Below are 14,597 nucleotides of genomic sequence, written 5' to 3'. Positions count from 1 at the left end.
ACATGGGCTAGGCCTTTTGGCCAAGACTGGGGGCAATTTTTGTTACCAGGCCACAAGGTCCAGCCCTTGCACTAGCACCTTTTTTATTTTCAATTTTTTTTTTACATGTGCGTCACTAGCATTTATATATGTATTTTTTCTCTCTCAGCATTGTAGGGTGTGGGTTTTCGGGCCTGCCTTAAACTATAGGGGAAGATGTGTGGCCATTAATTTCCTTCCTCCCCTGCCTTAGGGGGGGTCTCTTCGGAAGAGCCCCTCACCTAGTACTCATTGGTCATCTTCAGCTGATCATTAGGAGCATGGTCCACCGGGCCGTTTGGCAATGGAATCTGAGTATGCCTTGGCCCCATCAGGAGTCTTGCACCCCAGGGAGGTTCAGGGAAGCTTCTCAGGAAGGGACCATTTGACACATTCAAAGTGTACTTTTGTGTGTGTTCACACGCGCTTTTTTGGTTCACTTGTGGTGTGTATTGTTTTATAACATGAGCTTGGAAGAAATTTAAACATAACATAACAAAATAAAAAAGACGCCACTTTAAAACCCATCTCTGGGCAGTTATTAACCCCCATCTATCAATCTGTAATAAATATAGAACATTTGATCACAAACAGTTGGTTGAACTCCGTCTCAAAAGGCAACCAGAGGCAAACCATAAAATGGAGTAAGCATTAAGGCATACAAATACTTGATTATCAGTGTCCATATTTTAGCTGTAAACACAACAATCCGCATTCGATTTGGGCCTGTTAAAACGTCAAAGTTCTGCTTGTCAAATAAAAATCTTTGCATGATCAGGTTTACTAATCACACTATTCTATGCAGACTGTGATCTGAGCCAACTGAAATAGGAACTGACCGCATTTAAAACACAAAATCCACATAACCTGACGTTTCCTGAAACGCTCGCTTTTAGGGCGGCACATAGCACATTGTCTTTTACATAGGAGACCACATTTGCAGGCAGTTACAGGCCCCCGAAGCGAGGTGCGATTTGTCCTAATTTTACAGAGAATCACGTGGGGTGAACATCCTAAAGGCCGGTGTATGCAGGCAGTCCATATGATGTGGCCTTTGGCATTATAGAATGGGGTCCGTGCCATTCCAGTCCACAACAGCACCTTTCCATCTGAAAAACAAGGCCACAAGAAGATACTGTTAAAGCAGTTGAAGTTTAATCTGTTTATATATACACTATATTGTGAAAGGTATTGGGGCACCTGGCTTTACACGCGCATGAACTCTAATGGCATCCCAGTCTTAGACCGTAGAGTTTAATATTAAATTGGCCCACCCTTTGCTGCTATAACAGCTTCAACTCTTCTGGGAAGGCTGTCCACAAGGTTTAGGAGTGTGTCCTTACTTTATGCACTGGTCCAAATCATTTAATGGAGGGGGGATTATGGTGTAGGGTTGTTTTTCAGGAATTGGGCTTGGCCTCTTCGTTCCAGTGAAGGGAAATCTTAAGGCGTCAGCATACCAAGACATTTTGGACAATTTCATGCTCCCAACTTTGTGGGAACAGTTTGGGGACGGCCCCTTCCTGTTCCAACATGACTGCGCACCAGTGCACAAAGCAAGGTCCATAAAGACATGGATGAGAGCGTTTGGGGTGCAGGAACTTGACTGTCCTGCACAGAGTCCTGACCTCAACCCAATAGAACACCTTTGGGATAAATTAGAGTGCAGACTGCGAGCCAGGCCTTCTTGTGCAACATCAGTGCCTGACCTCACAAATGCGCTTCTGTAAGAATGGTCAAACATTCCTATAGACACACTCCTAAACCTTGGGGACAGCCTTCCCAGAAGAGTTGAAGCTGTTATAGCTGCAAAGGGTGAGCCAACTCAATATTGAACCCTACGGACTGGGATGCCATTAACGTTTATGTGTGTGTAAAGGCAGGCGTCCCAATATTTTTGACAATATAGTGTATGTGCCTTCCCTGGTCCCTCCCTCCCCCTCAACAACATGCCAATGACATGTTTTTTTCTTAGAATTGTATTTTTGTGGAAAGTTTAAACAAAAACATATACGAAATAGGCACACATATACAAATCCACTCACGCCAACTGATATAAACCATATAAAACTATGTGAATTAGTAATCTAGTAGTACTTGCAGCTGCTGTTCCACACCTAGTGGTTAAATATAAACCGCAAGAGTGGTGTGCTCTATACAAAAACAGCACTTGCTAAGGAATTTATATTATATATATATATATATATATATATATATATATATATATATATATATATATACACACACACATATACACACATACATACACACGCACACAGTGACATATGTTAATGTGCTCAAAAAGAAAAAGGAAGGTCTACACCTTATAAAACAAACACAAAACAAGTGAATTCCATACAGTGATAAATAAAGTGCAAAGTCCCAAAAATAATCCTCTGTGACATCCCGTGTACAGAATCCTTCCAGGTCAATCGCTTCCCATAGAGACAGACTGGCGATCTACTGATGTAAACAAGGCAGACCGCCATTCTTTCACAGGTGAACACAGAGATCCTGTGTACTTGCTATTTAGGAACACGTATCTCTATGTTCATCTATTGAGTCCGTACCCCCTGCAGTTAGAAAGCACCCCCTAGGCACACATGTAACCCTTTGATCGCCCCTGGTGTTAACCCCCTTCCCTGCCAATGTCATTAGTACAGTGACAGTGCATATTTTTAGCACTTACTGTAGTAATTTCACTGGTCCCCTTTAAAAGTGTCAGGTGTCCGATCTGTCCGCCGCAATTTCACAGTTCCGCTAAAAATCACCACCACTACTAGTAAAAGTAAATAAAATAAATAAAAATGCCATAAATATATCCCCTAGTTTGTAGACGTGATAACTTTTGTGCAAACCAATCAATATACACTTATTGTGATTTTTTTTACCAAAAATATGTAGCAGAATCCAAATTTGCCTAAAATGATGAAAAAAAACCCAACTGATTTTTTAAAGAAAAAAAAAATTATTGGCTGTGTTTTATAGCAGAAAGTAAAAAATATTGTGCTTTTTTTCCAGAATTGTTGCTCTTTTTTTGCTTATAGCGCAAAAAATAAAAAAATCGCACAACAAATACCACCAAAAGAAAGCTCTGTTTGTGGGAAAAAAGGACATCAATTTTATTTGGGTACAGCGCCTCACAACTGCGCAATTGTTAGTTAAAATAACGCAGTGCCTAATTGCAAAAAATTGGCTTGATCATAAGAGGGTAAAACCTTCTGGTCCAGAAGTAGTTAAAGAGTAGGGAGAGGAAAGTGGTATGAGGATAGGTCCCAAGTCTCCCATATGGCTTCAAAAAGAGGAACGGTACCATGAAGAGCAGTCAGGTACTCTATTCTCCTAAATGCTCCTAGAACCCTCACCAATTTGGGCCAAAAGGGAGTTTTGGTGGATAACCAATGTAGAGGAATCAATTGTACCCAAATACAATTGATGTCCTTTTTTCCCCACAAATAGAGATTTCTTTTGGTGGTATTTGATGACCTCTGCATTTTTTAAATTTTGCACTATAAACAAGAGAGCGACAATTTTGAAAAAAGAAAAAAAAAAACACCACCATATTTTTTACTTTCCGTTATAAAACATTCCCAATAAAAAGTTTTAAAAATACATTTTTTTTTTATCAGTTTAGGCCAATTTGTATTCTGCTACATATTTTTGGTAAAAAATAATCCCAAAAGCGTATTTCAATTGGTTTGCACAAAAGTTATAGCGTCTACAAACTAAGGGATAGATTTTTGGACTTTTTATTTATTTTTTACTAGTAATGGCGGCGATCAGCATTTTTCAGCGGGACTGTGACATTGCAGCGGACAGATCAGACCCCTGACTGACATTTTTGACACTTTTTGGGGATCAGTGACATTACTACAGTAATCAGGGCTAAATAATATGCGCGGTTACTGTATAAATGACACTGGCAAGGAAGGGGTTAATACTGGTGGTGTTCAAGGGGTTAAATGTATGCCTACTTGTGCTTGCTAACTGTGGGGGGGAGGGGCTCTGTGACAGGCAAAGAGAGATTGGTGTTTCAGCCTAAACACACAATCACACTCTGCCTGTCTGACAGGAGAGCCGCCTGCTTTGTTTACATAGGCAGGCGGCTCTTCTGTCAGTTTCTCTGAAGACCGCGGGAGGCCGGTGGCGATCAAGCCTGCTCATCCTGCGTTCTGGCTCCTGCGGTGTCTAATCACAGCGGGTGCGCGGCTCCGCCAGTGCGCGCCGTCGAGACCACGTGCACATAATCCCGTAGATCTACGTGATTATGTGCAGCCAAGCCGCCCTGCCGCAGTAAATCTGCGTAGGTGGTCGGCAAGCGGTTAAGGAACTGAAATCCAATGAATGAAAGGGGTGGGGCAGGTATAGTCAGGCTGGATAGGAAAGGACTAGATACTGTCGCCAAGAAATTAGTCTGGATCTATTTGGCTGCAGCTTCTAATGCACATTCTGAGGTGCTCAGTGTGCTGAGAAATCAGTAAGCCATTTCACATGGATACGATTTTGCTGCGTTTTTACCTTACAAGAAAATCCTATGGGACTCTTCACACCACAGCGTTATGGGTGCGATGCATTTTGAAAAGTCCTGCATGCTACATCTTTGGTGCGGTTTTAGCTTGGACCGCCCGCTGCAGAAATACTGCGGCAGGCTGGCCCTCCTGGGCTAACCGCCGTAGACATCGGTCACGCGTATGCAGCTAGCCACTCGGCAGCGGGAAAGCCGATGCAGCAGGCAGGCGGCCCCGATTGTCGCCTGACACCCGCGATCGTTCCCCGCTGAGAGAGGACGGTCAGCTGTTGTAAAGACATCTCACCGTTCTTCTCTCTGGAATGATCACAGAGCTCCTGTGATCCTTCTATACAAGAACACAGGTCTCTGTGATCATTTCACAAGCCACGCCCCCCCCCACAGTTAGAAACACGCTCCTAGGTACACATTTAACCCTTTGATCGCTCCTGGGTTAACCCCATCCCTGCCAATAAGATTACAGTAACAGTGCATAGTTTTAGCACTGATTACTTTAGTAATGTCACTGGTACCCCCAAAAGTGTCAAAAATTGTTAGTCAGGGGTCTGATCTGTCCGCCGCAATCCCACTAAAAATGGCAGATCGCCCGCCATTACTAGTAAAAAAAAAAAAAAAAACACAATAAAAATGACATAAATCTTTTCCGTAGTTCGTAGACGCAATAACTTTTGCGCAAACCAATCAAAATACGCTTATTGCGATTCTTTTTTTTACCAAAAATATGTAGCAAAAACAAATTGGGCTAAAATGTTAAAAAGTTTTGAATTTTACATTTGAATTTTAAATTTTTTTTTGGTAAAGTTATATAGCAGAATATGAAAAATATTTTTTTTTTTCCAAAATTGTCGCTCTTTTTTTGTTTATAGTGCAAAAAAAAAAAAAAAAAAAATTGCACAGGTAATCAAACACCACCAAAGGAAAGCTCTATTTTTCGGGGGGAAAAAAGGACATACATTTTTTTGGGTACAGCATCGCACGACCGCGCAATTGTCTGTTAAAGTCAAGCAGTGCCGAATCGCAAAATAGGGCCTGGTCAGGAAGGGGGTAAAATCTTCCGGGGCTTGTGAAATTTATGATGTTTATGTTCCTCACTGATGGGAGATGTTGGCATTTTTCGATATCTGTTATTTTCTCTGTATAATGGATGTTTCACTTGCATTCTGCTGTTACTGCCTTTCTAAATAAATAAAATATTTGAAAAAAAAAAAAAAAATCTTCCGGGGCTGAAGTGGTTAAAAACCACACCAAAAACGCACCTCCCTATTGAAATGAATGGAAAATTCATCAAAATCGTACTAAAATCGCACCGCCCTTTTGAGTCACATGCCCATTTTTCAAAGATGCAGGCAACCCAAAAATACACCAGAAACGCACAGAAAACTGACACTAAGGGACACTTTTTGGGGACCAGTGACACCAATACAGTGATCAGTGCTTAAAAAAAAAAAAAAACAGTCACTGTATAAATGATACTGGCAGGGAAGGGGTTAACATCAGGGGCAATCAAAGGTTTAACTGTGTGCTCTCTTAAGCCCCGTACACACGTAGCGATCGTCGGCCGAACGATCGGCCGTCTTTTGTCCAGGGCTGTCGTGTCTGTTGAAAACTGCGAAAGACTGCACACGAATTTTGTCGGCCAACAACTGCAGAAGTGATGTCATGTGATGGTTAACTTTCCTTGTCTTTTTTCTTTTCTGAGCATGCCCAGTCTTGCAAATCTGCTGTCTGTCGGCCGAAATCTGTACTGACTGGCGAACAATCGGCCGTTCTGGTGACGGCCAACAAAAATTTTAATGCCTGCACGACAGATTCTGTTCGGCCGAAAATGCGCTGTCGGCTGTCGGAAGCATCATACTAACAAGCCTACAATCGGCCGATCGGTCGGCGGCCGAATATTTGCGGCCGACAATCGGTACGTGTGTACGGGGCTTTACTGTGAGGGAGTGGACTGACTGGAGGAAGAGAGACATCTTTGTTCCCCTTTAGCAGGAACACAAGATCTCTCTCGCCCTCTGTGACAGAACGATGGTCTGCCTTGTTTACAAAGACAGACCACCATTCCGTGTCACCTATGAATGATCGGTGGGTCCCGGCGGCAATTCGCGGTCGCGCACCCCTCGAGCACATGATGGGAATCATGTACAGGTATGTGATTTTGTGCTTAAGGGGCGCCCTGCTGTAGTAAATGTACATGGGGCGGTCTTTAACTGATTAAAAAAAAAAAAAATTGGCAAAAAATTAGATCTCCAAAATACTCAATATGCCTTCAATCAAATCAAAGGGGGGGGGGGGGGTCATTCTGGGGGTGTTTTACTGTCCTGGCCTTTTAAGACATGTAGAAATGCGATAAACAGTTAAATGATGGCCCTTTCCTTTAAAGGGTAACTCCACTTTTGTGGGGGGAAAAAAATCAGCAAATAAAGAAAAACAATTTAGCGTTAACAATTGCAACACAAATCATAATGTGATTAAATGTTATTAAAAATTACCTTTCCTTTTCAATCTGCAGCTGTTGTAATTTTCTGAAAATGCAATGCAATATGGCCGCCTGGAGCTGTTCTGTTCACAGAATATATACTGACCACACCCCCAGAAACATCATTTCCTGCTTGTGTGATTGGCTCACCAATTTTCCCAGAAGTCTGCACTAAGATACAAGTCAGATTTCTGGCATCCCCTGCAACAAAAATCTCATTTTTGGTGAGATACTCCCAATAGGAACACGTCTAAAGGGATGCAGGCCCAGCAGATTTCCTCATTAGAGCCCTGCAGCTGCCACAGCTGATAGATAATTATGAAACCACTCTCATTAGACCCACTCAGCACAGAGGAACAAACAATGATTTCTTCAGAGTAACAAAAGTTAGGAATCTACAACAAAGTTTGTTATAATCCCTGCAATGTACAGAGATCACCCAGAGGGGAATGTTTTTTTTTTTTTCAACAAAAGTGGAGTTATGCTTTAAATGGTAAAATAAAAAGCTCAGTGGTTATTAAATCCCACCAAAGACGGTTCTATCTGTTTCAAACAATGATATATAGAATAATTATGGGTAGCATATTACATGACTGAGTAGCAGTCAGTCAAACTAATACAGCACTGAAACATGGCCTGAAAAAGAAGGGGGTATAACGTGCTGGTATTGAGGTGGTTTAGGTGCCACATAAAAGGTATCGTACGTATGATACAGGTAAACACACTGAATGTAATAAAATATCAGCTGTACTCACTTGGTCCGGATACAAAACTCCAGCGGGGGAACCAACTCATTGTCTTCATCTTCTACATAATTCCCTGAGGTATCTGAAAAGACAGGAGGAGCAGAGGTGAGATGAGAGAGCCAGAGCTGCCGATACAATAAAGACGGCTCAGGACTCTGAACCGCCCTCCAGACCATCAGAGACTGTCAGGATTGGTCACGGATCACATCCAATCACTAACAGCCCATATAAGTTTCTACATGGTAATATAAAGTTTAAAAACTGATTTCAGTCTTTTTTAAATCCTCAACTTTTATTCACCACTTCTGGACCGGAAGGATTTTCCCCCTTACTGACCAGGCCATATTTTAGCGATTCGGCACTGCGTTACTTTAACAGAATTGCGCGGTAGTGCGAGTCTGTACCCAAATTATGTAATTTTTCTTGTTTTTTTTTTACTAGTAATGGCGGTGATCTGTGATTTTTTGCAGGTCTACGACATTGCGGCTGACAGATCGGACCCCTGACTGACATTTTTGACACTTTTGGGGGGGGACCAGTGACATTACTACAGTAACCAGTGCTAAAAATATGCACTGTTACTGTAATAATGACACTGGCAGGGAAGGGGTTAACCTAGTGGGTGATCAAAGGGTTAAATGTGAGCCTAGGGGAGTGATTACTAACTGTGGTCCTCCAAGACCACAGAGTCAAGTGGGGGCAATCTTGCCCTCACTCGACTTCCTGCCTGGGACATGGACGGATCGGATCGTTTTCCCCGCTACCGACGGCACCGGTAAGCGGGGAAAACGACCGGGAAGCTACGGGACCACTCCCGCCTCCCATAAAAGTGATCCCGCGGCAAATCCGCCGCTGGGACCACTTTTAAGTGAAAGAGGACCGCCGGCCTATTAAGAAAACACCGGGGGTTATGGCAGAACACCATCAAAGTACCGACATAAAACTTTGGCGGGCGGTCCGGAAGTGGCTAAATAAAATATAGATCCTCGGTGTTCAATTAACCACTTGTCGACCAGCCGCCGCACATATACTGCGGCAGGTCGGCTCTACTGCGGGAAACGGATGTACCTGTTCGGTCACAGATGAACACAGGAATCTTGTGTACCTGCTATATATAAAAAAATAGGCAAATAAACAAATAGTCTTTGATATATGTAGCTAATCCTTGGATGAATAATCAATAAATGATGTGACAGGTGCTCTTCAATCGTACATATCACAAATTCATGCTTGTGCTTCTCTAAGTTCTCCCCCTATGGTACTGCACTCACCAGAAAGCTCTCCCCTATGTCTCACGTTCACAGTTTATGCCACTGTGTAGCAGACCCAGATCCACGCCTTTATGCATCTCTCCTTTCCTTCCTCTTTTAGAAATTCAGCCCCTCTGTCTTATCCACATGCAGAGAAAAATGACATCCCATAGCACAATACCGTTTTCACTTTATTTAGTTCAAACAGTTTGGAATGTACTCACAATTTCTCTGCATTCAGCAAGCATTTAAAACTAGGAAGTCCGGGACGCCTTGTGCTCCACGGCTTCAGCAGGAAGTGACGCAATGACACTGGAAGCTGCGCCCTGAGCGTTTCGTCAGCACGTCATCATGAGCAGCAACGTTTTTTTATTTATTTATTTAATTTGGAATAACTAAGAGCACCGGTCACTTTACAAATTTTATTAACAGAATAAGTTCAAAAGAATAAGGTTTGATAACACTGCGGTAGAGAAACTAAACTGGAAATTAATTGAACACCAAGGATCTATATTTTTTGTAAAGGGAGGAGAGAGTCGTATTTAAACAATAGAACTTAATTTTCAAACTTACCAATTGTAAGACGAATCTCCTCCTGTTGATTCGCCAGTCCGTCATAGTAATATAGATCAAATTTTCGTTCCGCTCTCCAGTCGCTTACTAAATCTTTCTTCAAGCAAAATAGGACACTAAAATGACTCTCACTGCAGACCACCCAGATAGGATACTTTGGGGTCTTAAGGTAGGAACCAACCTGAAGGAAAAAAAAAGGTTAGTTTTACAGTGAATGTCTGAGCATAACAAAAAAACACATTCAGTGCACCACATTCAGTTCCTTTAAGACTGATCCGTTCACACTGCCTCACGGAGCGGCTCACAGCAGGGCTCCGATGTGTGGGCTGAATTTGGACCAGAAGGCTCACAGCAGGGCTCCGATCTGTGGGCTGAATTTGGACCAGAAGGCGCACAGGACTCCTGTGCAATTCGCAACGGAGCCGTTCAGGAGATATGTGAACCAGCTCCATAGAGAGCCAGTCACAATCTCCTGACATGCGAATTGGATGCGGGGAAACCTGCATCACATTCGCAATAGTGTGAACCAGTAGCAGCTGGTGCTGCATGGGCACCCCGGACCACACCAGGCCGCACACCATCCCCCCCAGACCACAGCGAGACAGGAGAGAGGGGAGACAGGACAGGGGAGACAGGACAGGGCCCCCCCCCGCTCACCCTGCCTGGATGCAGCAGCAGGCAGTGGCGGCTTCGGCTTCTTCCCCCCCGTATTCTGCGTCTCCTCCCTCCTCCTCCATGCCCAATGGCATGGCTTCCCCTTTCGACCAATCGGGAAACAGGTCTCAAAATCCGCTTCCTGATTGGCCAGGAGGAGGATCCGTGTGACGATAGAGAATTTTCATTCGCTATTGTCACACAACTGGGTGGGCTCGGTCGTTATTCCGTAAATTTGGGCTTTAGCTACTGAGCTCTTTAAACATTAGGCTGTTTTCAGTAAGGCGGTTAAGAAAAACCTGGAAAACAACTGAAAAGCAGCCTAGAGAGTCAAGCTAATAAAACCCAATACAGGTTGTGCTGCAGACTCCCATAGGTGAGGCCCAGTGTTTTTCTTCTGCCCAACAAATTGCATTCTGGGAGAATGGAGTACTTACCTGGCACACACTGTAGTGTTCGAAGAGGGAAAGAAAGCCAATATCACTGCGGCTGGAGACCCCTTTTAGGACAGTGGTGTTCCCATTCCCAGAATCAAGCTCCATGACATCATTGAATACGTTAGACACGGCTCTACCTCCCAGGATGAGATTGACAAGCTCCTGTGATAAATGATAAAAGACGAAAACCCATTTTTAAAAACAACTCAACACAGATCAATAACATGCCCACCGTTTGTACGGCACAGAGATTTCCAGGTGAGCAGAAGTAGCGTCCTGTTGTGATAACGGTAAAAGTTACATAGTTACAAAGTATTATAAGAAGAACGAAACTCACGTCTCCCCAAGGAATTATGGGAATAATTCTTTACCCCGTATATGTGCAAATAATTTATATGATGCAATTCATGTTCTATTCCGACTGCACAAATAAAGGTATTGTATAGTGGTTTAGTACATCTTTTCTTTTATTATGCTCAAGATTGACATATAAATATTGTTTTTTTTTTAGTAAAACATGAAAAAATTGCATTTTAAGACTATGCGGTGTTCTATATGGCCAGCAAGGGGAGCTCTAGTCTCCTTATCAGACATTAAGCTGCTTTAGCTTTTAGCTGTGCTGCATGCAGGCAAGGAGAGCCGCTGTGCCAAGTGACAAGGGGCAGCACGGGGGATAAGTGGTTAGCACTTCTGTCTAGCAGCACTAGAGTTGTTGGTTGGAACCCCAACCACGGCACTACCTGCCTGGGGTTTGCAAGTTCTCCCACTTTCCTTTCTCCGGGTACTTCGGTTTCCTCCTAAATTGCAAAGACATGCTGATAGATTAAATGGTTCCTGTCTAAATTGGCCCTATGTGTGTATATGTGAGTTAGGGGCCTTAGATTGTAAGCCCCTTGAGGACAGGAACTGATGTAAATGTACAATACACTGTATGTAAAGTGCTGTGTAAATTGATGGCGCTATATCAGTACCTGTAAAACATAATACAGCAGGTGCAGGGGTTTGAATTCGTGATCTAACAATATCGTTTTTTTTATTGCCGATACCGATATTTTGGTCATCGCATATCGGTATCGGCCGATATTTTCAGACATTTTCAGACGTGCAGGTAGGATGCCTGGGTCTCCCGGTGGGAAGGGAGACCGGGGCGAGCCACAGAAGGTGGCGGGGGGGGGGGGGGGGGGGGAACATCCCCTCCCGCTCTTTGTAATGACAGCCAAGCGGCTTCTCAGCCACATCGGTTGTCATTACAAGACAGCCGGTCGTCGGCTATGGACACCGGTACCGGGGTGATGCCTTTAGCTGCAGGCATCACTCCGGTACAGCACTTTCCTGAAATATCGGTAATATCGGTACCCTCAGGGGCCGATTCCGATATATCGGGGGAAAGTGCAGATCAGCCCTCGATATATCGGCTTTGCCAATAATCGGTCGATCCCTAGTTTGAATGCAGTGGGTTCTAGTACTAGGGGCTTTATTACAGGTACTATGGGTGGAGTGATGCCCTGCCCGATAGTTGCTGTATAGTCCCAGCCGGGACACAATAATGAGGTGCAGCACAGGATCTGGAGCTTACAAGTCAACTAAACAGCTAAACAGCAAAGCCTGGGGGTCCATTATTAGGCCACTGATACCAATATGTGGGGGGGAGTCTTATCGGCCCACTGACAACAATGCCAGGAAGGTTATTTAATAACCCAACTAATCACCAATGTAGAGGCATTTTCTTACTTCTACTGATCACTGATACAGGGGTATTTATTACTCTCACTGACCTTATACACCAATTCCTTATTTTACTCTCACTGACACCTGTAGTAAAGGGCATCTTTTACCTCCTGTATCAGTTGTGGATATTTCTTAAACTGATTCATGACAATTGTTCCCAGACATGTGTAATAATATCTCTCACCCACAGGTGGTTTAGTGAGCTTTGACGTTGCGTGTAAAGATGGCTGTCGCATTGACCATGTGGTTTTGGGGGGGGAAGTGCAACGATGTGTTGCTGACATCATTCACAAATGACCTGTGAGTGGTCAAGAGGAATGACAACATCCTGTGGGTGGTCTCTGGTAATACAGGACTATAAATAGAGTCTCTAGCATGGGCGAGGAGGTTTTGCTGTTTGGAGCTGTGGAAAGATGCAGCCAGGATTTAATGTCCTGTTTCAGATATCGGGTGCAAGCTGTTGCCAGTTAAGTATTTGACCTCTCTTTGGGATATTGGGAATAGGGGTGTATATTTGAGTCTTGTTATTGTTTATGGTAACTTTCATGTGCAAGAAGCTTTATGCATTTTGATGTCCAGTAAAAGTTTTGTTTTAGGCTTTTTATCAAAACTGCACTTGGTGCGTCTGTTCATTTTAAATATTCACTAGATATTTCAGTGCCTGTCAAGTATACCTTCATTATAAATATTTGTTACAATTCCGTTTTATTTGCGGACCATTTATTGCTTCCAGCGACAGCTGACACAGGGGTACATTTCTTTGCTCCCAACCATTGACACCATGGTTATGTATCTCCCACTGTCCTACAATGCCGGGGAATTTTTTTTCACACCTACTGACCAAAGTCTGACCCCCAAACAATGTGATGGACATTGATCTGGCCCTTTATTAAAAAAGTTTGAGAACCCCAGTGTAATGGTATCATGCGTTGGGACCCCAGTTTGTCAGGCAGCCATTTAGTTAAAGCTGTCGCAAGCAACCATTTTGTGTTTCAGAGCTCAGGTGACAGTTTTAAAAAAACAAAAAAGGTCATTCCTTTACCCGCCCCTCACCCCAGCTCCTTTTGGCAGTGTTAATTAACTCCCGGGTCACCGAACATTAGTATGCAAGCCTCAAAGCAGGCTTATCTTAACACATTCCGGCCGGGTCATAAACAAAGCAACCCTTATCAGCACAGATGTTCACTACAGCTGACCAGGCTGTGTGGAATTCCACAAGCCAAATTGGTCATTAGGAAAATGACCAGAGTTACACACAAAATTCATAACTTTTTCCCTGAACATAACATATTAACAAAAAGTAAATATTTGAATGCCGAATAACATACTGGACGTAACAAGACCACACATGGTCACCCTGTCATACGAGCGATAAGATATTCCCTCTGTGATAAAAGATATTCATGTTTGATAATGTTTGAAAGCAAATGACATGCTTGGTTATAAAATATCAGTTTCAAGAATGTAACCCTTACCTATTTCGAGATATTAAGAGTGGTATGGCTCGGTCCACAAAGGTACATTTGAAATGGTCGTAAACCACTGGACAGCCCTTTTGCCACTCTGTTGTAATTGGTCAGGGGTGTCCGTCACCGCCCCTTTGATCTCAGAGAAAAAGACAGGGGCTGATGGAGCTCTCAGGTGGTGGCAGAGAAAGGGTTAATTGTTAATTAGCCCGGTGACAATCGCTCTCAGTCTGCTGGCATCTAGATTGTGGTCCCGCAAGCTGGACAATCTGTGTGCCGGGTGCAGCTGAGAGTGGCATTGTTACGCAAGTGACGGCAGGGTGTGAGAGTGCCAGGTCTTTGGTCACGAGTTGGATGAGAAGGCCAGGGGTCTGATACCCGCCACCGTCACACCCACCTCCAGTGTGTATGTGACACCGAGGTTCAAGTCACTAAATGGACCTTTATGTGTCAGTCCAGTATTTTAGGACATAGAGAACTATGCTCTGTCTGCAGTCTCTGCTTGTAGACCAGTATTTTAGCATATAGAGAACTATGCTCTGTCTGCAGTCTCTGCTTGTAAAAATTAAACAATACTTTGTTGTGTATTTCATGGCAGTGATGCCTCTTAACGACTTACTTGTGTACAATAAGCATGAGCACCAATCAGGCAGTTGGTGGGAACGTCAAAGTCTCTCTGGACCCTGTAAACAGAAGGCAAATTCAGTGTAAGTAGGAGTGT

The 14,597-nt window shown here is 43.5% G+C and overlaps 1 protein-coding gene across 1 annotated transcript in view; it reads right to left on the bottom strand.

Annotated features, from left to right (window-relative positions):
* Window positions 1–871: 871 nt before the first annotated feature.
* Window positions 872–14,597, bottom strand: part of MINDY4 (MINDY lysine 48 deubiquitinase 4) — a 71,180-nt gene continuing 57,454 nt past the window's right edge. The window contains exons 14-18 of the mRNA XM_082259057.1: window positions 14,496–14,559; window positions 10,683–10,844; window positions 9,592–9,772; window positions 7,778–7,850; window positions 872–1,127 (exon numbers count right to left, since the gene is read on the bottom strand). Coding sequence (XP_082115183.1) covers window positions 1,079–1,127; window positions 7,778–7,850; window positions 9,592–9,772; window positions 10,683–10,844; window positions 14,496–14,559 — 529 coding nt within the window. The 3' untranslated portion in view covers window positions 872–1,078. The remainder of the gene's footprint in view (window positions 1,128–7,777; window positions 7,851–9,591; window positions 9,773–10,682; window positions 10,845–14,495; window positions 14,560–14,597) is intronic.

Source organism: Pelophylax lessonae, assembly GCF_965119305.1.
Source record: "Pelophylax lessonae genome assembly, chromosome: 5".
NCBI classification, from domain to species: domain Eukaryota; kingdom Metazoa; phylum Chordata; class Amphibia; order Anura; family Ranidae; genus Pelophylax; species Pelophylax lessonae.
Note: the sequence above shows the minus strand (reverse complement) of the source record. Positions and strands in the feature narration are given on the sequence as shown.